Genomic DNA, 27,776 nt, shown 5'->3' with positions numbered 1-27,776 from the left:
CCAGGGAGGGGCAGGGATGGTCTCAACCCGACTGGGTGGGTATAACTTCTAGCCAAATATAATAATAAAAGACATATTATAACAATTACTTATTTAAAAGTACTAAAGTTGTCGATGTCTAAATCTCATTGTCTTTGATTAATAGTTTAACAGCAGAGCATACATTTTTGCATAAATCGTACAAAAAAATTGACATTTTACTCGCAATCATGGATAAACATATAAAAAAAATATGACCGATAAAAAATTGAAATATGATAGAAACAAACAAATATTGACTTATTATTAAATGGAAATTATAATATTTATAATTATTGATTAAACTATTCACTTTTTTATAAAAAGATAACATATGATAACAAGTTAATATATAATAAATAATCCAAAATATGTATATTTGTATGTATATAAGGACTTTGATAATTCAGAAACAAAATTATTGTAGGTATATCTTAACAGAGTATGATCGAACATCATTAAATAAAATAAGAAAATAAAAATTTCACTTAACAATTCAATAATAATAAGTAAATGTTATCAAAAAATATTAACGAGAAAAACTCTGCACACATACAAAAGTAATTCACTTACGCAACGACATATAAACACGTATGAATTTTTTCTGTTCAAATAAAATAATGACTCCGGAATTCCCAATTGTAGTCAAAGCTTGGATTACTCATCATTGTACATAAAATAAACTATAAAATATTTTAAACCTCAAGTTAGAGTTCAATCTTTATAAGTAACAGGTAAGTAAAATAACTTTTAAAGACTTATCGCACTTTCACCAATTCACTGTAGTCTGTACTGTAGTCACTGAGTGCCGAGATGGTGCGTGTTATCAGCAGTGGTGGTCGGGTGAGGCTGTGGCACGGGCGGCGGGGGCGCGGAAGAAGCAGACGGGTGAGGATGTGGCGGCCGCGGTGCGAGGTAGTGCCAGTAGGGTGGCGCGTCGGGCGCTTGCGCCTGGCACGCCGCCGCCAGCCCCGCCCAGCTAAAACGGTATGCGTACCTCTTTCCGTGGACCTTGTTTGACAAGGATAAAAATATTATAATAATTGTTCCATATTGTTTTGATAGCTGCAATAATTTCTAAACAATAATTTCTAGTTGTAAGTAAGTAATTTGACTAAATCGCCGCTGTAACTACAAAAGGTCATATGTAAAAATAGTTCGAAGTTAAAACTGTAGAAATTCGGATGTATTTATTAATTATATATAAGTATATATGTGATGTTATACCATGTTAATAACAGAGGAAAACATGTAAATATTTCACTAATAACATAGAAGGAAATAGGAGTTACACGTTTTCCTGACCTGTGAAGTACAGTAAAACGGAAATTAAGTTCAGGTCAGGTCCTTTAATATAGTTCCGCTCTAAACGTAGCGAGTATTGGATTATTCTAAGGTTAAGAATAAGTCTTAAAAATGTCCTCAATATAAAAAACTGTAATCATGATAATATATAAGCTATTACAACAAAATAAAATCAGTAATGCTGAAAGCAAGTTCTAGGAGTCTTATGGACCAAATTTTGCACCAAAATCTCTACATTCCGAGAACTCGGCATCTAACATAATTTTTTGATGTCAATACAGATCGCGCATTTGTGCTCTTCTCCACCAACCCCTATTGGAACAGCGTAGTGGAATATGCTCGAAATCTTTTTCTCAAAGGGAGAGGAGGCCTTAGCCCAGCAGTGAGACATTTACAGGGTGTTAATGTAAAAAAATGTATAAATGTGCTGTTTGACCACGTCTTTCGACGTGAACTTCACTTTATCTAGACGGACTAGAGGCAAGGCAGGTCTGTCACGCGAAGGTCCGGGCAAATTTTCTGCGTGATTGCCTTGTGCAAAGGGTTTGCACGAATATACTAGTTTCTAGCAGAAAGGCTATTTGTTACTTGTGCGTCGAATTAATACTTAAGACGTTATTTCGCGATGAACATGACTGCTACGCTAAGTAAAGTGTGCTATGAATGTAGTGTTGATTTCCATGCAGGTTATTCAATAATTCAATAATTGTATGTGATGATCTATGTAGCTAATTGTCGGAAAAAGTAACAACTGAGTTTCTCGTCTAGCTTTTGTGCCACATATTATGTTATTAATATAAGCAAATACCACTGTTCATATTTGGCACCTAGAAACAGATCGATATTCGATATGCTACATACTAAGTTAATATATCATTGTGTTCTGTAGTCAGTCTCCATCCAAGCTTCGCATTGTAATATCGTCGCAATAATTATATAAATAATAAAGCCCTTTTATTCCGAACCTCAGTACAAATACCAAACAATACAATATTTATTTATAATATGTCACGCAGTTCGGCGTGCCTCTTGGCATAGGCTTCCTCCAGCTTTCTCTATTGAGCTCGATCCTCCGCGACTCTAGTCCAAAATGGTCCCAGGGTTAGGCGGATATCGTCACTCCATCTACTCTTTGGACGCCCTGGTTTTCTGGTGTTCTCTCTAGGATAGCAAAGAGTCACCTGTTGGCTCGACTTGTTTAACTTGCAGCACAACATGTGTCCTGTCCAGCTCCATTTTAGATGCTCTATGCGAGATATGATATCCGTAACTTTAGTCTTTCTACTGATTTCCTCATTTCTGATCCCATCATCGTTCCCAACATGCTTCTTTCCATTATATTAATGAATTATATACTGTCAAATTATAATACTGCAATACATATGTACATCTATACCCAATTGCCTTTCATTTCGTTGACACCAAATAGGAAACAGTCAAACATTTTAATTGAATATAAAATTACACTAAAATGTGCTCTCGAGAGTCTATAGATATTATTATGGTTCATATTATACCTTGCTCATGATGTTCTTGTCGTAATAGTATCTGAGGGCACGGGACAGTTTGTCGTAGTTCATGTTGGGCTTCTGCTTGCGCCGGCCCCAGCGCCTCGCCACTTCGTCCGGATCCGATAGACGGAACTCGCCGTCTCCAGGAGCACCCTGAGATAAAAAACATGTTAGACCATGCCATTTTTCAAACATAACTTAGATTAAAAATAAACGGTTGTTATTCAAGGATAGCATCATATGTTTAAAATTTTAATATAACCTATAAAACTTTTTTTGCAACTTCCAGCATTAATTTCTGGTATATAATCTGCACATACATAATATAATTTATAGATACGTTAATGTCCTGTATGATATGATCGACTTCCGGGCCCCATCATCATCTCAGTTCGATGGTACCAATATTTTGTACTGCAAATGGCATAAAAAAAACGAGGCAGGTTAATAAAATATGACTTACTTCCCAACAGATGCCAGGTGCACCAGCCGCCAGCTCCTCCAGCAGGAACTGCCACAACTGAACCTGCCCTCCACCGCTCCGCGCGCACGCACTTAACGCCGCATACGGTTCTGATGAAATGAAAATAATATTTTTTACTTATGTGTTGATTATGAAACCATTTACATTTTAATTGAAAGTTTTAAGATAATAACTATCGCGACAAAGTATGTTTATATATATTATATTTGACGACCTCCGTGGTCGAGTAGTGTGTACACCGGTTTTCATGGGTACGCTACTCCGAGGTCCCAGGTTCGATTCCCGGCCGAGTCAATGTAGAAAAAGTTAATTAGTTTTCTATGTTGTCTTGGATCTGCGTGTTTGTGGTACCGTCGTTACGTCTGATTTTTCATAACACAAGTGCTTTAGCTACTTTCATTGAGATCAGAGTATATGATGATGTATGTGATGTTATCAAACATTTATTTGTATACTTAATAGAAAAATAATTAATTAACAAATAAGAGAAAAAAATAAAAAGTAGGTACCAAACTCGGTTTCTATTTATTTGCCACAAAGTTACCACTCTATATTTACTTAATAAAAAAACCCCTTTACGTTTTGCAATTTAGACCAAAAGTTCAAGAAGTATGATTTATTATTTTAAACTAAACGTATTAAAAAAGACGTGGGACGTGGGTATATATGTACATCCTGTATTATAATTTATACTTAATATGGGCGGATAGATCGCTTGGCTCGAAACTGATGGAGTTATATCTATTTATTATTCATATTGCATTTTTAAAACATTGTTACGGGGTAAAACCCGAACGAAACAGAGTTACCTGCCTTTGTTACTTTTAAAGTAAGGCACAAAAGTCTAAGAAAATTAGTTAGATGACATTGTTCGTATTTCCAATGTAATCAGACTATTCCAATCGCTTACATTAATGCTATCTTTTGATTTATTATTTTAAAAGTTTATTATCCTAGAACTTTACCTACTGTTCAGAATGAATAAAAAATTTAATGATAAATATAATTTAATTTTTCTTTATATAAAGAGTTGTAGTAATGCTCCTTTATTAACAATTTACTCCTTATATCACTTGGGTTAGGAGTAGGGACGACAGTAGTCCAAAGAGTCAGGATCGATCCTGCGACTTTTTACATCGCTAACCGGCCCGAGAACCATTGCGCTATTGACACTTGGATATGGATTAAACAATGATATTTAAATTATATAATTATCGCTAAAGCTAACACTACAGCAGCTGAATCTAACTTAACCGACCGTGATACAACTGTTGGATTCGGCGACGCTCGCTCGCCAACCACAACATCGCATGCTTTAATCACTCCGACCACATACACTCACTGCACAATAACCGAACATTTAAAACTAATCAAGTTAAAACTTTTTTATAACAACTTAAAACTTCAGTGCGCAAGCTCCCTAAGGTAAAGATTATACCAAAATGTAATTCGTAAATATCATTTTAATATAATTTGACACACTTTTATATTAATTTAAAAAAAGAATGAGGTAATATAGTTTTTTCCGGTTTTGCGAATTATCAGATGTGCGTCCGGATGCGAGACCGGAAACCAGCGAGTGGCGGAAGCGGCTGAAGGCGTTCCCCTCTCCTTCCCGGATTAAGGACGACTCAAGCAGTACTGCGCGCCACACAATATACTACTTTAAACAATAGGAAGGATAACGTATGGAATTTATAAATTACTGAAGTACGATATAGTTTATAATTAACAAAATAATTCTGACAAGAATAACTTTTATCTTGCACTATTCTGAATTGTTATACCTATAAATGTATGTAGTATTAATTTGATTATGTCTAATACATTATTTTAATACGCCTTAAGTATCTTGTCAAAATAAAAAAGCTACATTTTTAACTGTTTATTGTATTATATATTTATATAAATATATGTTGTTCATACATAAAACGAATAGTTACGAATTTTGAATTTGAATTGTGTTCAGACAGACATATACCTAACTCATAGCTGAATTTTGTATTATAAACTTTGTGATAATCTTTTCTTTGATATAAAAGTAGGGGCAATACGGTGAGCTCTAACAATTGTAACAAACAGTGCACGATTATTTGGCAAATAAATATGTGATTATTTAATTATTATTTTTTAATAATCATATTTCAAAGATGACTTGTCTGTGGATTGGAAAAATATAATTATAAAATTAAATATTTAAAACATCATTTTTTAATACAATTCTATAAATTAATATCCGTAAAACGACTAAGTATATCGTTTAATTAAAATTAAATTTTACTTTAGTTTAAACGCGGAAAGCGAAAATTCTTATCCTTAGGTTTTAATTGTATATTCTAAGACTTGTTGTATAGACGGAAAAAGTAAACATTTTTCCGTCTAAAAATTTTTAAATTGTCTATTATGTTCTCTGTGCCTTAAAAGTTTAAAAATGCGTTTTCTCTAACAAAAATATTATTAATCGTATATTATGGTCTAGTCTGTGAGTGTCATTGATAAAAGTCAAGTTCTCTAACTACTTATATAACATAACTACGTCAAAATAATAAAAGGAAAATTTAAATAATACTCGTAACTATGACATTTGTATTAAAACAATATTCAATATTATTTTAATTATACTGATAGTATTCAAATTTTAATCAATATATTTACATAAAAAAAAAACTATTCGCAGGGCGATCGTACATTCAAAGACACGGGGTCATGATATAAAACCGAGCTTAGATGTGGCTTAGCGACCCAGCGGGTAGAGCTTTGTTTGTTCTTTATTTTATTGCCTAGCTCCGCGCACATCACCGCGGGTTACGGACGTTTATTTCTAACAGTTCATCTTTTTTCTTACGCACAAACATCCGCGTTACGAGACAGTCGTCATCGTGCGTCTGACCCTGTCTACAAACAACCACATATTGTGAGGGAAATAATTGCATTTATTTTAAAGTAAATTGTAATATTATACAATTATTAAATAAGATTCCTGGTACTTTTATTTAAGGCAATAATATATATAATTTTTTATTTAAATATTTATTTAACGTTTAGAATTTAATAACGTAGATTTATATACCAGTAAGTCAATTGGATTAATGGCTTTTCTCTGCGTTGGAAACTTTTAATAATCGCGCTCCCCGAGGGCACAGTCCGCATGCATAATGCATGGCGCTCTATCGCCGCATCCTCATCTAAACGAACGTGAAGATTACGGAAACGTCCGAGGGGTCAGACAGTAAGACATTCATAAGGAACGATAAGAGATAGCATAGAATAATACATTATATTAATTCACCTAATCGTTATTTGAAAATGATCTCACGACGATTACGACTGCCTAAATTATGATGACAACACACAATTTTAAATGAAAGTCGGAATTTTATTTTTTCCTTTGGAATACTTATTTGTATATTTTAATCTACTTATGATTATTGAAAATCATCAATAGTTCGTTAAAAGCCTTATTATTAAGTTCGTTATCAGCCGTAAGAATTGTGTAAAAATTTTGGATGAGATTTCCTTAGTATTTTATATCAATAAACTAATTCGTAATTACGTAACGAGAACTTTGATGCTCGATGTTTAATAAAAATTATAGCTTTGCATACACGTAGGTCCTCAATTCTAGGAAGGTAGGCTAACGGCTGAGTTATTTTGTCACAAACTTTATGAACATTTTGTTACATTTGATATAGCAATAGTTAAATGTAAGAGAGAGACTCTTACATTTATATTTTAATAACTATTGCGATTAACGCTACTAGTTGCGTGTTCCGCACATAAATACTTTTATGTGCATTTATTTCTATAAGCCTAAATTATTTGCGTGTAGGTTTCTAAAAATCGCCTTAAATGATTTAAGTGTGTCAATTATATAAATTTTGAGGATAATAATAAACAAGTGCTTAACTTCGAGAAGGCGTCTAAATGTTAATGGATCCACAAGGCCGTCATTAATAACCGCCGCGACGTTTCTAGGAATCTGTCCTAAGCTTGGCTCGAGGCAAGAGAGACTGCCTATTGTTATGAGCGTTGTCTAACATATTTATATACAAGCAGTGCCCGAGATTTCGCGCGCGTTTGAATTTAAGTTATTTGCACATTGCAGCGTGACTTTATATTTGTTTTATATATAATTCTAAAATAAAATAGCCTAAGTTACTCTTTATTATATCAGCTATATGCCTTTAAAATCGTTCCAGAGATTAACCGGAACAAACAGACAGATAGGCAAACAAGCTAGAACAAAAATTGAATTGAATTACCTCTTTATAGTTTTAATTAACATTAAAGGTGTTTTTTAATTGGAATTGATAAAGATTTGGATGGAATGAAATAACATTAGCTCTTGTCTAATCCATAATCCGACAAGTCTTTATAAAAGGCCTTTCATATTTTAAGTTATAATATCTCTTTAATTGACCAAATCAATGTTATCAAAAAATCAAACATTATTAGTCGTTAGAATAATGGTAGGGTAAACTGCAGAGGCGCTCGGGGCTAGTGCTTAAGGCGTTGAATTTTCAGGAGCGGTAAAATTTAAAGGAAGAGAAAAATAGGTTCTTATTTATTTATTTAAAGACTTCATTGTCCACCACAAAGTAAATGGAACAAAAGGCGGCCTTAATGCCTGAAGGCATTCTAAGGAAACCATGAAGGCGGTAAATAATAAGTAATTGATAATACACAAATATATACATACATACTTAAATTACATCTTCGCTTTATCGAAAATTATTTTCTTATCTTCCAAAGTAACATTAAAAATATATCTATATAATACTTTTTCGACTATGAGATATTTTATTTTTTGTATACGAGAATAAAGATACCCTGGAAACCTATCCTAGGTAAACACTTATCTCAAGTGACGGATTTATTTGTATTTCAAACTATTCCAGTAAAAGCTGACACCAACATCATCACTTGCGGCAATCAAAAGGAATACAAGCGCCCAGGTGCAATAAGTGTTCTAAAAATCTCTCCTATCCCCTCAAAAAAGGTTTTATAGAAACTATCGGGGTGCCTCACTGTCTGTCTGTCGAACCATATTAGCGAGGCCTCAACACTCCTACAACGTTGATTAAGTAGGGCCGGATCACTTGATGCACTAAAGCGCGAAAGGAAAACAATTTCAATTTATACTAATTTAGTTACCGATCTTATGACCTATAAGGAAATTCTATAGATTTTGATAAACATCGTCACTCCAGAATCGTGTCTTGAAGCACTGATTGTGAGTGATAACAATTGAAATCGATAATATCAATATTTTTTCACGACAGACACCACTGCAAATAAATCTTCAAATATCTAACGTGTCGTCTTCATAATTATATAATTTCATTAAAAAAAATCTTCGACAATTTTCATTACATTTTATTCTTCCCTCTAACGCGTGAGGTTTACACCACACTGCCTTTAGGAGGAGGGCAGAAGGCGGAGCGTAAAGAAGGAGTGTCATTTTTTGCTCCACCCACTTTCCGGCCACATTACACTCGAGATGAGAACAGCGAAGCCATGATCCGAGTGACGCTCGACAAAATAGAACTTCATAGTAGCGAGTTACATCAACCACAACGATACAATAGACCACTGAGAACAGAAATAACAGTAGGTATCTAACGTCACGTGGAATAGTTAATGAAATAAAGATACATAATTATGTTTATAAATTATAAAAAATATACAATAACTTTATATTTCATTGAAGATTAGTTCCATAATATCCATAAATAAACATTCAATCGCTAATAAAATAGGTAATTAGGTAATACTATGAACGCTTTAGTAATAAAAAAAGGGTTTAAGATTTGTTGATAAGAAATCATCTCAAATATTAGAAACAATAATATAATTTATCAATAGAATATCGGACATACGTTTTCGTCCTGAAAATAAACCACGGGTAGCGGGTCCGCATTCCGCGTGATTCAACACACCGGAATGTAACAGCACCAGTTCCCACGCGCGGAGCTGCGCGTGCGACTCACCTGTACGTAGCCGTAATGTAATTAACATTGTTGAATCTTTTTTTACATTAAACAAACATTTCATAATAAATTACAGGAGGAAAAAATAGAGTGGTAGTCTAAATAATTTGCTAAACATATCAAAATGCACAAAACGACACTGATTATACCTACTTACTATACAGAACTGGCGGCCAATTCTACGTTCTCGATTCTATCGATTTAACTAACTATTCATCACAAAATTCCACCTTAATGAGCTTAATCGTAACTGAAGACCAAATCTTTTCATTAATATCGGTTACTTTCCGATCTCGATTATATTCCGATCGGAACGTACTTACCATTACCGTTATAAGTTAGAAGAATTGGTTTTATCAATTCATGATATCTAAAAGGCGTCTTACGATTAAGCTTTATTTTCTTTTAAATAAACCGACGTTTTAAATCATTGTCATAATATAAAATAATGAGAAATATGTATAAAAACGATAAAAGGCTACGGGTTTAAAAGACAAAATTTAATTAAATCTGAAAAGTGTGTAAGTTGCGCGTGCCCCGGATTTCGCTTATAAGAGTCACGACACCGATCTCACCACCATTGACTTGCTAATGCGCTCCCGCTGTGACAACTGACAACCCCTACTACTGGCTGGTACGTTATAGTGTTAAATAAGGTTGAGGTTATACATGTATATTTACATACTGGAATAAAAAAATATTACTGTAGTTGTGAATGGAACACTATAGATGTAATATAAGCATGGAAGTACTTTGACAGACTAATAAAGTGCATCAAAGTTCAGGATTAATTTGGAATTAATATTTTTGTTAAGTATGCTGCCGTTTTGGATTCAACTAAACGAAATTGTGGAGACTGTCCATTAATCATAAAAAAATATATTTAAAAATAGAACTACAGTAAAAGATAAAATTAAAACCGGGAAAGAGAGTAGTTTGAAATTAATTATTTTTGTTTTTTTTTTTTCATTTGCGATTTAAATTTTTGTTATACCAGTAATAAGTAGTAGTAGTAATTTAAGTATTAATTATTAGATATATTAAACTAAACAAATGTTTCGTAACCATAAATATGGATACTTCATTCGTAAAAGTCGTTCAAATTGTGGTATTGGTGCGGAAGGCTAGAAATTTAAACTTAAACCAGTCTACAGTATAACGAAGGTTTGTAGAGACAGGTTCTATCAAAAGGAGACTCGGGACCAGCAGAACTCGATTCATTGACGACGACGATTTATTGTTTCAACTTCCTACGAAATCCTTTCCTCACATCAGTAATTATCAAAACAGAGCTGAATGAAGTGCGTAGTGTGAGTGCATGAACAATAAGAAGGAGGCTTAACACAGAAAAGCTTAAGATTTTCGCATGAGCATTTAAATTTGACTTAAGAGCAATGGGCCTCCATATTGTTAACCGATATAGTAAGACGTTTAATGGTGCAGATAGTCGCAGAAGAGCCTATCATCAACGTATGGAGAGATATGCTCAAAGTTGCATTGAGGAGCGTGTTCATTTTGAAGGCGGTTCGTCTATAGTGTGGGTGGTATTTTGATGACCGGGCGAACGGAACTTATTTTCATCGACATGGTTCGTCAAAGCGGTAGAAAAGGTAGTTTAATGGGTTGATGGCCCAACCCCTCGTCGCTGCTCAGGTTCGACAATTTTGCCAAGAAGTTCGAATAGATACCATGAATTGGCCAGCACAAATCTTAATACCATTAAGTATGTTTGGGACAATTAAAAAAAAGCTGTATGTGCGAGTAATCCTCTGCCCTCAAAAGTGGCAGCACTAAGTAGTGACTACACAAAAATCGAAAAATATTCCGCAAGACCACTTAATAACCCTAATCAGATTTATACGGAACCCATAAGAATCTGTAATTAGGGTGCGTGTAGGCAATTCACCTTATTAAAAGAAAAAACCAACCCGTGCTTCAACTTTTTTTTTATTGTATAAACAAATTCTTCAACTAAAACCATTTTTTTTACATTTATCGGTTTTGTTTTAAAAACTGAATGGTCTTTCCATTACACAAACACACACTTAAAGATATGATACTCCGCTATTATGAAGTTAACGTACTAAATTATAGGTTTCAATTAAAATTTCTTTTAAAAGTTTGAATACTATTTTTTAACAAATTCAAATGTCTTAAGAATATTTTCTTTCGCAACGAAATTAAATCCCAAGATTCCTTACAAACCATTTTTTTTATTCTGGTAATTTTTAAACTCCTTCTGTATCAGGATTTAGTAAATAACTCGGTCATTTCAGATCGACTGATTTCAAATTACTATTGCTATGAATACACGTGTACGTTAAATTATTTATTTTGGGTAAATTATCACAGATATTATTTGTATCGTAGTGTTTTTCAGAACAAATTTTACATATCAATTAGTAGATCTAATGTTTATTAGACAACTATCGTTGTTACTTTATTCCTAACACAACCAAAACCTCAATAGTAGGAAACTTTTAATGGCAGCAGTATTAGGTTTTGTCATGGAGTGATTGTTATATTTTCTTTTATTTATTTAAACTGGACGTAGTTTCGTTACACTTGTATTGTCTAGTGTCGTTTAATAGTTGATTTTGTTGTTTGTCTATTTACTTACACACTGGAGTCCTATACCGAACTCAATTAAAACAAAAACTTTGCTTCAAAAACTTGTATAATATGGATGTTATAGCAATCTAATTGCAACTTGACTCGTTGGCATAAGTAATTGAAAAGAGAACAAAAAAATCACAGCTCTCTCGCTTTGACACATTTTTACCCTACCAAACTACCCGCTCACATTCTTGTAACGAATAATAATATTAGTCGTTTAAGTTGGTAGGGTAGTTTTAGGTCGCGTTCGCGTAAACATTGCTCGGTAGAAATTGCAGGTGCGAACGTTGTTGTAAATGCCTTTGATGGTGCACACTGTACTAACCTTATGAAAATGCCGATGGTGTTTTTAATATCAATAAATAAATTAAAATAACAAAATATATTTAATGCATACTTTTTATCATTACTTATTATTGCATAAAGATTCGCTTAACCTTAGTAGGGGCTATAGCGTTGAAGGGTGGGTGTGTCGCAGAGCCAGGGTGAAGTATCAAGCGAGGTGCTATTACTCATCTAAATCTCCACGTCTTCACGATATGAAATTTAATATTTACAATGGAATAGAAACTTAACCTTAAATAACATATTCCCCACACTTCGTCGTGCCCACCGTTCATTCATTCGTGTTTATTAGATATTCGATGAGGAACGAGAAAAACTAATTCGTCTCAGTGTGTAAAATTTAACGTTTTAATAGAAAAATTAAATTTTTATTCATAAAGATATAAAATAAAATTGAAAACGTTTGATAAAACCATGACGACTTAGTGGTTAGAACACATGCATTTTACTCGTAACCGATGATTGTGGATTCAATCCGGACCACTGAATCGTTGTTTTTATGTATTTATAATTCATGCTAAGCGGTAAAGAAACCACCACCTATCTGCTTTGGTGCAGCATACTGAAATCAGCTCCTATACTTCTCCTTAAATGGAAAAGAGCACAGAGCCCATCTATGGGATAGTACAGGCTACATGTTTATAGAGGGTCGCGAAAAAGCCACTGGATGCAAGTAGCACAAGACCGGCTTTAGTGGAAATATTTGGGGGAGGCATCTTCCGCCTGAGATGATGATTCTATTACATACAGTTTTATATAATATAATAACAATTGATTTCTTGTCATTGAATTGTTTTCAAACGTTGTTAATTTTTTATAAATTTATTTATTTATAAATATATAATTTTTTATTCTATCTGACAATTAATATATACTTAATATAGAGAAAGCAAATTCGTTCCAACGGACTTCTATGGTTCTACGGCACCTCTCTTTTTATATTTACTATACTTTATAATTTCCTAAGTCAAAATTTTAGTTAGTTTATACATCAAGAATTCCTCCTCCCCTGTGACAGTGCGATTCTGCAAGTATGCTTCGTATCTAACTCGTGAAATGTTGATAATCGTTTTATAAACTGTGATACGCGATTTTGATACGTATATCCCATATTGTATATTTTTAATTAGATTTTTTTTTAAATTAAGAATGCACACTGATAAAATTCGTAATTTAAAAAATATATAGCTAAATTAGTATTAGGAGCAAGCGGAGGATCTTTCGTTTATCACTTTACTATACAAATGGGCGTTGCTTTTAGTGGCTAAATAGAATGAGAATCAATTATTATTTATATGCTATAAATTGACATCTCATCTTTTTTTTTTGTCTGATCAGTAAAACAAATGACACCTAAAAACATAATTCATTCAGTATGAACTTTGAATGTCAAGTTAATATTAAATCAAACGAGATCCAGACAGCAAAAATAAACTAAACGGCATTAATTATTAATTTAACATATAAAATAAAAATTCAAAGGAAACGGTCGTGGGAGTGGCGACCATCTGCGTCCAACCAATAGCCTTGTTGAGTTATGATTTATTTAATATTTTTATTAGCTTCGAATAACGTCTAAGTATTGTGTTGGTATTGTACGAAACCGCAAAGTTACGTATTTAACTGTTCATTTAAACATCAATTACGAAACGTTTCGTCTCAAAGATCAGTTTAAGGACTTTTTTATTAGATATGTATTTCTAGAAACTACATAAAAATATAAATTAATAAAGTTCCTTCAAATAATTAATTGATATACCTACTGTCAAATAATTGTGTCTGTAAACATTTCAAAGATTTACAAATCGCTCATACACTGTTAACGGTATCGAACATAAATTTTCTTCAGTTACTTTGACCTGAATGATACATCGATAATTCAAAAAGCCTTTGTACATCCTAAAAGTAATTAAAATAAAATAGATGTTCAACATCAAAAGTCTCTGGGGTTTTACGTGAAAAAAGAAAAAAAACAACTAATACAGAAAAAAATATTTCTTTATAATATTCGAATTTACTGTAATAACCTTAATAAAAAATTCAGATATACCTGTAAATACAATAAAACCATATAAATTAAAGAATGAACTCTAAGGTACGTTTCCGTAAAGGGAAATATTTAGTTGGCAATGTCTTCTCTACTTGAAATTACTCTGTAAGCATTGAATTGAATTCTTCAAAAAGGGAACAAAAATTAAATAACTTTAGAAATAGATTTATAACCTATTTTGCGAATTATATTTCATTGACTAATAAGGGCTTCTGCTATCGCCGTGTACCGACAGCAAAGAAGTTTTTCCTGTTGTAGAAACGCAGATTTACAGATAAAAAGTCTATTTTGATTAAAACGTTACAAAAACAAACGAAATAAAGCAATATATGAAATATTTCATTTAAATAGACAGGAGGGCTGGTTGATTCTTGCTCATAGGATATAGGATCGTAATTGCGATTCAACGCAAAAATGCTGCTAGCATTATTGCCATGGCGGCAGATGGTCACACGGTCATGATTTGTATTGTTTTTGATTACTACTGACTGACTATTTTAACTATTATTCGTATATAATTAAAATCTTAGAATAAACAATTCTTATGTAAAGTCATTTATAAAAATGTATGCGGTATAAAGTAAAAAAATAGATTAAATATGTATGTCATAAATAGTATACAATATAATTTATTGCATAGATACATTATTGATTCTCATTTTTTTATTATTCATAAATATATTAAAAACCGTTTAGTAAAAAAAATTAAATACAAATAATCCTTTTTTTAAATACAAATAATATGCAGAAAAATTATAAAATATATATTTTTTTAAAGTAATCAAAACAGGTTCTACGTTTATAGTACATATATGTATTTAATAGTATTTATATTATTATCATTAACCGAGTTTATTAAACAAATTAAAGATCTGTTGACAAAGAACATATATATATAGATACACTTATATTTAGTCGTATTAATAGCCAAACAAGTTTTCAATCCTGATGACTTTATTTTTTTAATTTATTATATTTATACTTATTGACTTCATGTCTAAAGTATACATGATATAAATAACACATTTTATTTATAATAATAATTAAATATCATAGTAATAATTAATATGCGTAACAAAATTATGAATACCAGAATATGTACATCACCAAATGATATGACACATCGGTTCTGAACTCTCCCACGAAGTTTTTGTCAGTCACCGGCGCCAATTTATATAACAATACTTCTACGTAGAACGTCGTAAGCTTAATGCTTCTTTACAAGGTAATTTAAACAGTAAATTAATGAATATAAAGACCCAGATCGCGCATCTCAAGATGATTGATCATGGAGATCTAGTCAATCCGGAACAGTGAATCACAGTTCCTAGTAAACATTGAATCACTTCCGTAGTAAGAAATTAGCTAAAGGAGTCTGTACAATGTTGTCAGAATTATAGTTAATTTGTTTTTTAATTTATTCAAAGTTATTCGTGAAAAAAGTCTTTTAAAATTTCTGCCACAATATCGTTTTTGGATATTTCTAAGTATTTACTATACTATATTTTTACATATATTAAATTACGGTATGATGGTACTCATGATAAATTTTGATTCTCCTAAACGGCTCGCTCGCTTTTGATGATTTTTTTTTTTGACCTCAACTCCGTGGCACTGTTGCTGGTATTCAGAATATGTTTTTTTTTTCTTTTATTTGAATTATTACTCACATAAAAACAAATATATCTAATAATTATTAGTCTTCCGTCTTAATATTAATTATTAGTCTTCCAGCAGATATCAATATATTTCAACTTATTATTTTTTTCAAGATTTATTGATTTCTCATTCATTATATACATATATGTAATTAAAAAATAATATATTAATGAATTATTAGTAAGCGTACTTTTAATATTGCATTTGTTATTGTTTATTTGCATACATTATACATGTAACAAGATTAAGTTCATAGTGAAAGTTACGCATTTTTTAAAAGTAGAGCCTCGACGGAATACAACATTAATTCTAGGCCAGTAATTTATCGCTGCGTCACACTGACATTGGGCAATGGTTAAAATACCCGGATGAACTCGACACATTCATAATAAAGTGAATCAGTACATTTTAAAATTTCAACGCGGATACGAAGCCCAATTTTGAATTGCATTGAGTAATATATTAAATTAATCGAGCAAATTAAAAAACAAAAATGTGATAGAGTATTCTACTATGTTCGAAAAAGTACTTCAAAAAGTTTTTCCTAATAAAAAGCCACAAAATTTATATTTCAGTAAGATATCATGTTTTCTTGCCATAAATATAAATTAACTTTTAAATTTTTTTTAGTCCCGGTGACGTCATATTGATAAAAACAACAGTCGTGTATGTACGACAGGCACTCATCAACGTCACGTTAACAGCTATAAATGTTTGGTGTTTTTTGAGAAAATAATGAATACTAGCATTAAAACGCCAGAAAAGTTATTTACCAAAATGCCAGTTGATATTGAAATTACATTTTTGCCTTTCTGACGCCACATAATGCTCATATTTTAGGTCACGTGATAAACAAACTAAAAATTACGACTTTTAATTTTAATATTGTAAAATAATAATGCGCTTTCATGACTCCAAATCAAAATATTTTAGTATACTTCTACATATATTTTAACTATTATAAAATTTCATTATTTATTTTTCACTAACGAAAATACCCAGTTGGAAAATATAGACGTCGTGTGAAGGAAAATCGCTTTATTGATGAGTAAGACGGGAATGCTGCTGTGATCGAAGCACGCGGGAGTCGCGGGACACACGCCACCGGCGCAGGCGCACATTTCTGTCCACATTTTTGGCGACCGTCACCTCGTGCCACATTACTCAGAAATTTTTGTGATTCATTCAATCTTTTGCTGTATATTTCAATATTCATTAGATTACTACATAGTTTGAATTGTTGAACGTATAATGTGTTTATTATTTCGTATTTCTTATTTCCTAAGCTTATATAATACTATATAATATAATATTATACGAAAAGGAGAGAAAAGCAGCTCTTTGAAAGGAAAGTAAGTATGCGTTTCTTACATTAAGTAAATATTTAAAATAAAACAAAAATCGATACATACCAAAAGCATCGCGTGCATTTTTGATATTTGTTTAAAAATAATTTTCAGGCAGTTAATGTATTTACGTTTAACAAACATAATTTTAATAAATAAAAAACACATTAGTCGTAAAAGTATTTTGTATCGTAAATATAAATCGAAATCTACTTGCCCCTGAAAATTATTTCATTATTAAAGTCTTACTCGAGTAAGTAAATGGAACTTAAACGAAATAGCGGATGTACGCATATCTAACAATTTCTTTCGACACATGCGAGTTACCGCACGAAGTTGCCTTCGACGTCAAGTATCTGCGTGATGAGTAATCATAATAGTAATAAATTAAATAATAAAAACAAAAATATACCTAACATAAATATATAGTAAGTATATCATTAAATATGCAGCCTTATTATTATCGTTGACAAGCAGGTTTACCCTAAAAAACCTGATTTCTCTCTCTGTCAACATTGATTTATCATGTGAATGAAAAAGACACAACATCATTCAACCAATCACCCCCCAAAATAAGATATTTTCATCGTAAATGGTTAAAATTTATTCAATAATTATTATTAGTTATTCCCAAGATCAAATTATTTAAATAAGAAACTACTAAGATTTATCTTAAACCCCTTTATAAAGAATACGATTAACAAATGTAACAAACGAAACTGCATCTGTCACTGAGAAGTCTACCCCCCAGTAATACGTGCAGATAGTGATGGTAATGACGGACATTACGAACCGATCTCATCGTAGATCTCATTTTCTTTTAATCTTTTTGCAATACTAAAAATCACGAAAGGGTTGTTACGATAAATGACTTTATATAGGTATATCATTCTATCGTACTTTTTTCTTAACTCCTATTTTGAGAATGTGTTTTAGTGTTTAGTTCATTGAAGTTTGCAATAAATGTATTATTTTACTAGCTTCTGCCCACAGCTTCGCCAGTTTGAGGAGATGCCTGGGGTGGCGTGTGTTAGGTACAGAAAAATATTCGAAATTTCAGGTTTATAATATTAGTAGCATTGGCTCGATTTATTTTGCTCATTTTTTATATGATATCACGTATAATAATAAATAATTTGTTATAAAGTACATAGGTAAACGTTTTAATGTAAATTACGAAGATTAATTAATTAATTATACAGATTATATTTATATGTGGTTAAATTATTCGTTCGATGAGGATGGTGATATGACCTTATTTGGTGGTAATGCTTTTTGCAAGCCGGTCTTGTTAGATGCCTTCTTTTAGTCAGATATTCTACCGACAAACAGCAATACTTAGTATTGTTACGTCCCGGGTTGAAGAGTGAGTAAGCCGGCACAATTACAAGCACAAGAGGCATAACATCTTAGTTCCTAAGCTGTGTGGCGCATTGGTGTTGTAAGGATAGCTAAGAATGTTTACCAGGTGGACTTTTTGAAAGTCCGCTTTATACATTTTATAAAAAAAAAAACCTTAAAAGCGAAATACTAAGCATAAGACTTTATAAAATTATTGTAATCTAAAACTACGAGGACCGTTGTTAAAAATATAATGAAGTATTTGAAAATCTTCATACAGTACTTTTTAACAAAAGAAAATAAAAATATATTGTCTTAAATATTATTTGCATAAGTGCACAGTAGACGTTTCTGCGATTTTTATTGCGGATCGACAGAAGAAATCTACAAGAAAAGGAAATTGTCAAAACAGTATCTCTTAATTAACCTTATTTCATATGTAGTACTTTTATAATATGTTACTTTTATTACTTATCTTTTAGTTCACTCCATGTTTTATTGCAACAGTGGAAACTTTTTTTTGGCATATGTTACAATTATTTTGGTATTAATTGTATGTACTATGCTATATGTTTCCCAAAAAAGTAAAAAAAATATAAAAAATAATCCAACGACCAACCAACTAAGAGAATGACCTCACGTGCTAGTTTTAATTATATTATCTTATACGTGTGTGAAATGTGAACGTACGGGTGCTTACAACTAACCCGACTGAAAGGAAACAAAATAAAAGAACTACATTGCAACGTTAGCACATAGTTCGGAGAGCATTGATCTCTTTGTCTAAAGATCACCAACATGCATTTAACCGACCGGTTTATACTTTATAAATGATTTATAAATTGGTTCATATTTTTTGTCGTTGTTTAACATTTGTAATGTTACAAAAGAACTATATGATTTGTTGTTTGTACAATTATTTACACTAAACTTAAATAAAATAATAAATTGATTTGAATTATCATTTTTTTTTTTTAATGAGTTTATTATTTATATATTGCTACAAGTATTCTGAGTTTAAAATATTATTATTTAAATAGTAACTAATACTAAAAAAAAAAAAATATGACCTTCCAAATAAACATACCTAATAAGAAACATTAAATTTATGTGGCTAACTCAGTTTCAATATATTAATTAACTACAGGACCAAATGCTAAGAATACTCTCGAAAACAAAAAAAACATAATAGAGTTCTGAGGTAGAAAAATAAGAAATAAAAATAAATTCGTTCATTTCTTGAAGTCTGTTAAAAGAGTTTGTATCTGCATGATAATATTAATAAACGTCAACTAACATATTTTAGTTGTATATGCGTTATAACTTAAAAAAAGTAGTTAATTCTGCATTAAAGAATTCTCCATTAAAGAGGGATTTGTGCTGTTGTGCTATATAAATTCCAGTAGTGACGATTGGCAGAGATTATTAACACAAATTAATCACATTTGAAAAGAAAAGACTATTTGGATTCAATCCGAACCTGCTTTTTTGTTTTTTTTTCATTTCATTCGTATTATTACAAAATAAAAAAATTTCAAAGTACTTTATTTTTAATAGGTTGAAAGAATGTCAAATGGGCGAAGTAAATGGTCACCACTCACACATTTGCGCTGTAAATAACACTAACGCAAAATCAATCTCGGAAGTAAAAATATTATGCCTGGCTAACTGGCTCACTCACCCTTCAAACCAGAACACAACAATAGGATTGCTATTTTACGAAGTGAAATATGTATGAGGAGTTGGTGTTACGTAACGAGAAGGGCTTGTACAACGCCCAACCAATTAATGCAGAGGATTAAACGCCGTAACAAAAAGAACCTCATAAATAGCATAATTTGTATTAGATACTTATATTTTAGTCTGAAATTGTATTGTCACCGATACCAAGAGTGCGTAGAAAGTTTAGGCAATAAGTTTCGTGGAAATCGATGAAAATTAACTTTCTAGAATAATAACATGTGTAGTTCAATAAAAGCCTTTAACTGGAAATTTAATACTTCAGTTTTTAACATTAAACAACAATAACACTGTCATTGACATTAGTTGTATTCAACCAATTCAAACTTTTTTTTTGGAATTAAGCCAAAAAAATAAAAATTAGAATTTCCATACTCAAACTCAAACTCAAATTCCTTTATTCAATATAGAAGTATTACACTTTCTTATTGATTGTCAAGTTAAACACTACCACCGGTTCGGAAAAGAAAACACCCTGACCTGAGAAGAACCGGCGAAAGAAACTCAGCGGAACTTTTTTTTTTTTTACGTCAAATTAATTATATACATAATTATATATGAGTAGAAACAGCCAGGAGGCGATCGTTTCATTCCCAAGGTGTGCTATCAAACATAAACTCACTAATTGTATAGTAACCTTTCGCACACAAGCGTTCCTTAACAATTTTTTTAAATTTCGCAACAGAAGCATTTTGAACGCTTTCTGGGATCCTGTTGTAGAAGCGTATACATTGCCCCACAAAAGAGTTACTGACTCTATGCAGTCGAGTAACAGGAGTAACAAGATTGTGTTTGTTCCTTGTACCAACGTTATGAGAATCACATTTTCTCATAAAAACATTAATATTTTTCCGTACATACAAAACATTACAGAATATATATTGAGAAGCAACAGTCAATATCTTAATTTCTTTAAATTTATACCTCAAAGATTCCTTGGCTCCCAGGTTATAGATTGCGCGAATAGCCCTCTTCATAGACTCTTCATAGACAATTTAATTTAACATTTTTTATTACCAACATTCTAAAATGAATAGATATAATTGATCCACATTCTTTTAAACATAATAAACATAATAAACGGTTTGCCGATAAAGACAATGTCTCTTGACTTCTAACGTTTATCAAATCGAATAAACAATTCAAAAACTGAAAGCAAATCATTGAATGACTAATGGAAGAAAATGGATTTATAGAATTTATATTGATGTCCGATGAGCGATTGGTTCAGACACGTATTATTTAACCAACTTCAAACAGGAGGAGATTATTAATTCGACCTTTTTATACGAATGTTGAAACTTCTATAAAACATTGTTTCTCATTTTTGTCCTAATTATTCTTACAAAAGTATGTGATCTGATCTTATGTGATTATCATTTTCAATATTGCTGCAGACTTTGGTGATTACAATTCAAAGATATCAAAATATCGACTTTAATGATAGATGCAACTTAACTTATATATTTTCTTAATGTTAACGATTTTTTTTTAAAACACACCTATTCATAAACCTGCCCAGATTCTATTTCAAATATATCTTTATTTTAATGTATATTTATTTTCTCTTGTATAATAAAAAAATATGCAAAAATACCTATCTCCCTTTTGATTGGATTGATTTAATTCATTGTCTAATTATATTGAACTACGTTTTTGGGTTTGGTAATCAGGTGTTAAATAAAAAAAGACGTCTTTTGGGTTCGATTGATGGTTGAGCCGTGAAAGCGTAACAGACATAGACAGACGGATTTACTTTCGCATTTATAATATTAGTAAATAACAAATAATATATTAGTTTATAATAAATGTTGAAACATTTCTATAATTAGTTATATACTTCATACGTATGTTAAATTCTATTGAAAAAAGCGGTCTATATTTTAGGTCTACTCATTTCAATTAACTTTTTTCGCTTTCCATATCCAATAACGTAATCGCTGTAGTTCGCTATAGCTTTAATCATGTGAGTTTTAATCATATTGGTCAACATGACAAGATTATAGAGGCGGCATGTGCCGTAGATATACAAGTTACACAATATATTTTATTCGGAGTATTGCCCTGAGTCAGAGGCGCGCGGTGCGCCAGATGAATAGGCCGAGACCGCGCCGCCGGCGGCGTGAGATGCGTGACTCATCCAGCGCCTCCATTCATAAGTTTCGACTATCGGAACTTCCATTGCGTTTTTTATAGGGAGTGGGTAATACGAGCCTCGACGCAAGATATCCTTTTACCGGTCTTTTTATCAGGAAACATATTTTGGTTTGTCGATGTAATTATAGTCAAAATCATTTTTTTATGAAATGAGGTATTTGTCTATAATTGACTGTTTTAGTTTAAGAAACTATTTTGTTACTTTTTGTTAATTTAAATAATTTCCTTAAGGCATTTTAAATTTATATATAAGTAGGTGAAGACAACACATTTAACAGCGCTTTACTTCTCTGTTTGACTTATTTTCTTTTTTATTTTATAAAACAATGGAAATAAGTGTTTGAAAAATAATCCTTCGTAAAATGCATTTAAACATATATGTTATTCCACCAACCCGCATTGGAGCAGCGTGGTGGAATATGCTCCAAACCTTCTCCTCAAACGGAGAGGAGGCCTTTAGCCCAGCAGTGGGAAATTTACAGGTTGATAATGCTAAAAAATGCTATATATGTTAACCTCAAATTTGATGATTATGGTGTATATGAGATTTTTAAAACGTTTAGTTAAGGTTGAATATCATCTTGCTATTTATTAATCAATGTATTTTAAAATGGATTAATATCAATAGATTCGCTTTCGATAAAGCGATTCAAACAGCCTAAATTTGATTTTTTAATCATTTGAGCCACAGATTATGTGATAAATCATTTTATTATTTACTTTAACACTTTACAATTTAACTTTACTTTGACAATAAGAACGGAAATATTTCAGTTTATGGAACAAATAGTTGTCGGTATTTGATGACCGTAAGTTCAAAGCAAGCAACACGGATTTTTATATTGTCTAGTTGTGTTTATAATTCATTAAAATACAGTTCATCATTATATCACTTGTTGTACCAAGCAATCATTTGTTAAGCAAGGGGAGTGGGTTAGATACGTCTCCGGAAAATGTTTGAAGGCCTAGCGGTAACTAAACAAACTGTTTTATCCCATTATAGACAGCAAGTTCTGTTCTTACATACAACACAGTGTGGTTAATTTTAAATGATAAAAGACGAGTTTAATGTGTTTTATAAGTTACTCTAATATGGACAGAGATGATTTCAAGAACCGATTGTACTTATGTCTATTTTATATTTAAAAAAAATTGCAGACTCACGTTCAGGTGCAGAGTTCGTAGAGGGTGCCTGGTGCTCTGGCAGAGGTGGCGGCGGCGGACGACCCTTTGCAGCTGCGTTTGCATGCTGCAGGTAAGCATGAAAGATGCGCGCCGCCTGAGAGTTGCCACCGCACACCTAAAAATTACATTATACATATACTACTTTAAATTCAAATTATGTATGTGAGCGTATTTGTGCCCGAGATGGCAAATCTGATAGTCTCCTCTGTGTAATTACACAGGTAGTTTTATAGTGCAAGGATGTGAGCAAACTAGTACTAGTAGATTTAGTAGAAATTAAACTTAGTAGATTAACATCCACATCTTTGAATACTTTCGATGCACGAAAGTGTCATATCAAGTTCGTTATTCCGATTGCAACTGAAAATATTTCCGACCTATCCGGAGTTCAATCCTAACACAATGGATATAAACGACTATGTTAAACTTACCTGAAGCCAGTTGTCCTCAGTGAGGGCGAGTAGCGCAGGGCCAGTGGGCGGCAGGAGGTGTCGGCGCGGTGCCGGCACGCTGAAAGTACGGGACACCCAACGCACACATCGCACCACGTCAACCTGCTTCCATTGTTCCGGATCTAAAGGTTAAATATAGTACATACACGAGTTAGCGAATCTATGTACCTAATGAACCTGGAACTAAGCGTGTTTATAAATATAATAGGACTTAGATATTCGGACATAATCTGTCATGTAATCTGTATTCGCTTGTTGAGATCCTAGGTATAGGGTTTAAACCATTTCATACATATATCACAGAATACCCAGAACAAATGGTATTTTATTTCAATAGATACATGTCAATTGTCAATATCAAAAGAGCGCTATAGTGGATCGTATTAGCTCTAGGTTAAAGGTACAACTCAAGCTCTTGGTTCTTTATAACGTTGGCAAATAAAGCCACCAGGGCTGTGAGAAAGTTTTGTATTATATTTACAATTTATAGCGAAGTAAAACAATGAAACAAGTCATCCCAATGAAAACTCCTTTTATACGTAGGTATAAAACCTACTTGTTCATAGTAAGCAATGTGTCGCAATTATCGGTACCTTTCCTTAAAATTAACATTTTCATTTTATCTTTTACAAAAAAATCAACAAACAGTTTCTCCGAAACTATTTAATACAAGCTTGATAGAATCTTTTCATACTGCCAAGACGACTTCATTATTTCGTAATCCTTCAACAGAAAACTGTCTGTTAACTTGACGATATTATTATGATACAACAAGCCAATTCTACTAATTTATAAAGATTCTGATACGAAAATAAACCTCAGCTTAATCGTACCTGAGGACCAACTGTACTTGCTAATTTAATTTCTGATACTATCCCGATTCAACTTCAACCGAGCCGCAACTGAATCGTTGTGTTAGTAGAAAATGACAACGGCAGAACGCCATCGATTACGTTTCGGTCCCATTGCGAAAAAGCGACAATTACTTCGTCGAATTGGTGCCCAATATTATTTTCAAAAACAATTTTTGTATCGAATATAAATATATTCGATAAGCCTTATCCATAGTTTAACTTTAAGCGATGTCGAGGGGCCTATACGAAAACATAGGGCAGGCAAATTTGAATCATAAATAACTTGGAATTTTTATTCCAACAAATAAAGCAAAATGCCAATTTATCTAAAAATATATATATTTCTAACATCTATATTAAACTTTAATTGGAAGGCCCCAACTAATTACCGCTAGGGGCCAAGATTTATACAGTAACTATTTTGAATTCATATTTGTATATATATTTAAGCACTTAATGGTAGTGTTTAACTTGAAAATCAATAAGAAAGTGTAATACTTGTATATTGAATAAAGGAATTTGAGTTTTGAGTTTGAATGTTATCCTTCAATTGACTGGGATCGTCAATGTTTGTTACTAACTATTCTCTGGTAATTTAAGGCATAATTTTATCCATGTACAAACTTATGCAAAATTAATGTCTCTTAAATCTATTGGAATCGATGTTTTAATACGTGACCTCGCAAAAGTTACACATATTTATTTTAATTTATATATATATAGACAGAAAGGCTGTCAAATGGGCAGTGGCACTGTATCAAAACATTAACTATCCTCATTATCAATGCCTCCTTCCTTAAGATGACACAATTGATAATAATTCCGAATTTTCCAACAGTAGCTAAAATACAGAGAGTGTAATAATAGATTTACAAAAGATTTTCCTCCATGATGATACACAGTACAATCGTACTTAACAAAGCCAAAGTACTAATAACAATATATATTAATATAATATATCAAAATAATTATTATACCTAATTAGTGTATTGGTATTGGACGACGATATAGAGCTAGATCAAAGATGCAACAATGTTTTTGTAATGGGGAGAAAACTGACAAAAATAAATGCTTGAATATTTAAATACTTATATTTTAAATAATTTCGTTCTGTGCTTTACGTTTTTATAGGCTAGGAAAAATATGTAAGAATCAATGATATTTGATAATTGATAAGTAGTTTGGATTCCTACAGTTTAAGACTTTTGGTTTGAAAAATTATTACAAAAGTTTTTTTTTTTAATTCTCATATAGTGCACATGACGATACAGAAGAGCTTGTATGAGCCTACTTGAATAAAGAGTATTTAGATTTTGAGTTTTTTAAATTGATTTACTATTTAATTTTTTATTTTCCTAAAATGTTCCATATTTTTTGGAACCTGTTGAATGTGCTTAAATATTATAAATCGCTAAACTCTTCTGTATCTACATGAAATATTATAAAAATATATAAAGAGTCGTTTTTAAAATATGTCATGTAGTTAGATACAAAACAAATGTTCTGTATATATTGATAACATATTTAAGTGAATCATAAAATTGCCGTAGACATTTTATGTCATCTATCTGTTACAGATAGATTACTTACAATAATGAAACATTTTTTTTAAGGTATTATATAACTCTACGATATGATATATTCATATGGATAAAGATAGAATTATAAGCATAAATTATTATAGATAGAGATATATATATATAATAGATAGAAGAATCAATTATTCTATTTCAAAGAACTTTTTCTAAGACAAATTTTTACAACCTCAAGATGACACAATAAATCCGTAAACTTAAAAATATCAGTTAATGGTATAAATTATACAAATTTATTAAAATTGAATAAATTTTAATGTATAATTTCAATTGATTTGTTTTGAAAGAAAACATTTAAATTAAGTAATTTAATGTCATTACAGATAGCAGTAAGAAGAAGCAAAAATAATTTCCAATACTCTGATGCCATAGATCTTCATATAGTTGCCATTATCAATTTAAATATAATGTATTTTGATTTTATTACATAATATTGACATTCATTGTTAAAATACAAAAATTTAGATACAAAATAATAACCTAATATGTAGTAGTAGTAAGTAGTAGGGATAATGTCTCCGGCGGCAACTATTAGTCTATCAAATTATTAAACTACAAAAAAATATTTAGAAATAATATGTACCTATATTTTACGTCAATAAAAAGTAAAATATTTAAAGACACTATAAAACAAATTACAAATCAAAATATCATATGAATTAATTATTACCGGCGGGAACGGTTTCGTCCCCTGATTCGGAATCAGAGTCGGAGGGCGGTGAGGGGAGGGCGGGCTCCATGCAAGCATTGCGGGGGGCCAGGGTTGCTGGGCACTAGGACACGACACCACACACGATACAACTTGGCTCACTGTTTACCACCTGATCACTTAAACGGTAGCACCGATGGTCACCCTACCATGTCAATGATTACTATAGGCGGCGGCGCGACCTCTCATTGCTTTTTATTCGCCCGGCGCGTCAGCTGTGACGTCGTAGATTCGTCAGCGCTCTGCGCGCACGCGTATGACGAGGAAAACGCATTCTGGGAAGCTGCGCCCGCGCTTATACTTTGCTCATTGTATATTGGCTTGTACCATTTATTAATTAGTCAAGTGTATTTTGCTCTTTAGTAAATTATACTACGCATTCGAGTTACGACTCAAATACTATTCGACTTACCTAATTA

At 31.8% G+C, this 27,776-nt stretch overlaps 1 protein-coding gene across 1 annotated transcript; it reads right to left on the bottom strand.

The window, feature by feature from the left end:
- Nucleotides 1-413: 413 nt before the first annotated feature.
- Nucleotides 414-27,543, bottom strand: LOC125066210 (DNA-binding protein D-ETS-6-like). The gene is made up of 6 exons (XM_047674189.1): nt 27,319-27,543; nt 24,179-24,321; nt 23,727-23,862; nt 3,298-3,407; nt 2,841-2,987; nt 414-1,029 (listed from the first exon to the last, which is right to left on the bottom strand). Exons 1-6 carry the CDS (start codon nt 27,386-27,388, stop codon nt 817-819), a joined length of 819 nt encoding a protein of 272 aa, XP_047530145.1. The 5' UTR covers nt 27,389-27,543; the 3' UTR covers nt 414-816.
- Nucleotides 27,544-27,776: the final 233 nt, after the last annotated feature.

The sequence above is a fragment of the Vanessa atalanta genome, chromosome 9 (genome assembly GCF_905147765.1).
Source record: "Vanessa atalanta chromosome 9, ilVanAtal1.2, whole genome shotgun sequence".
Lineage (NCBI taxonomy): Eukaryota > Metazoa > Arthropoda > Insecta > Lepidoptera > Nymphalidae > Vanessa > Vanessa atalanta.
Note: the sequence above shows the minus strand (reverse complement) of the source record. Positions and strands in the feature narration are given on the sequence as shown.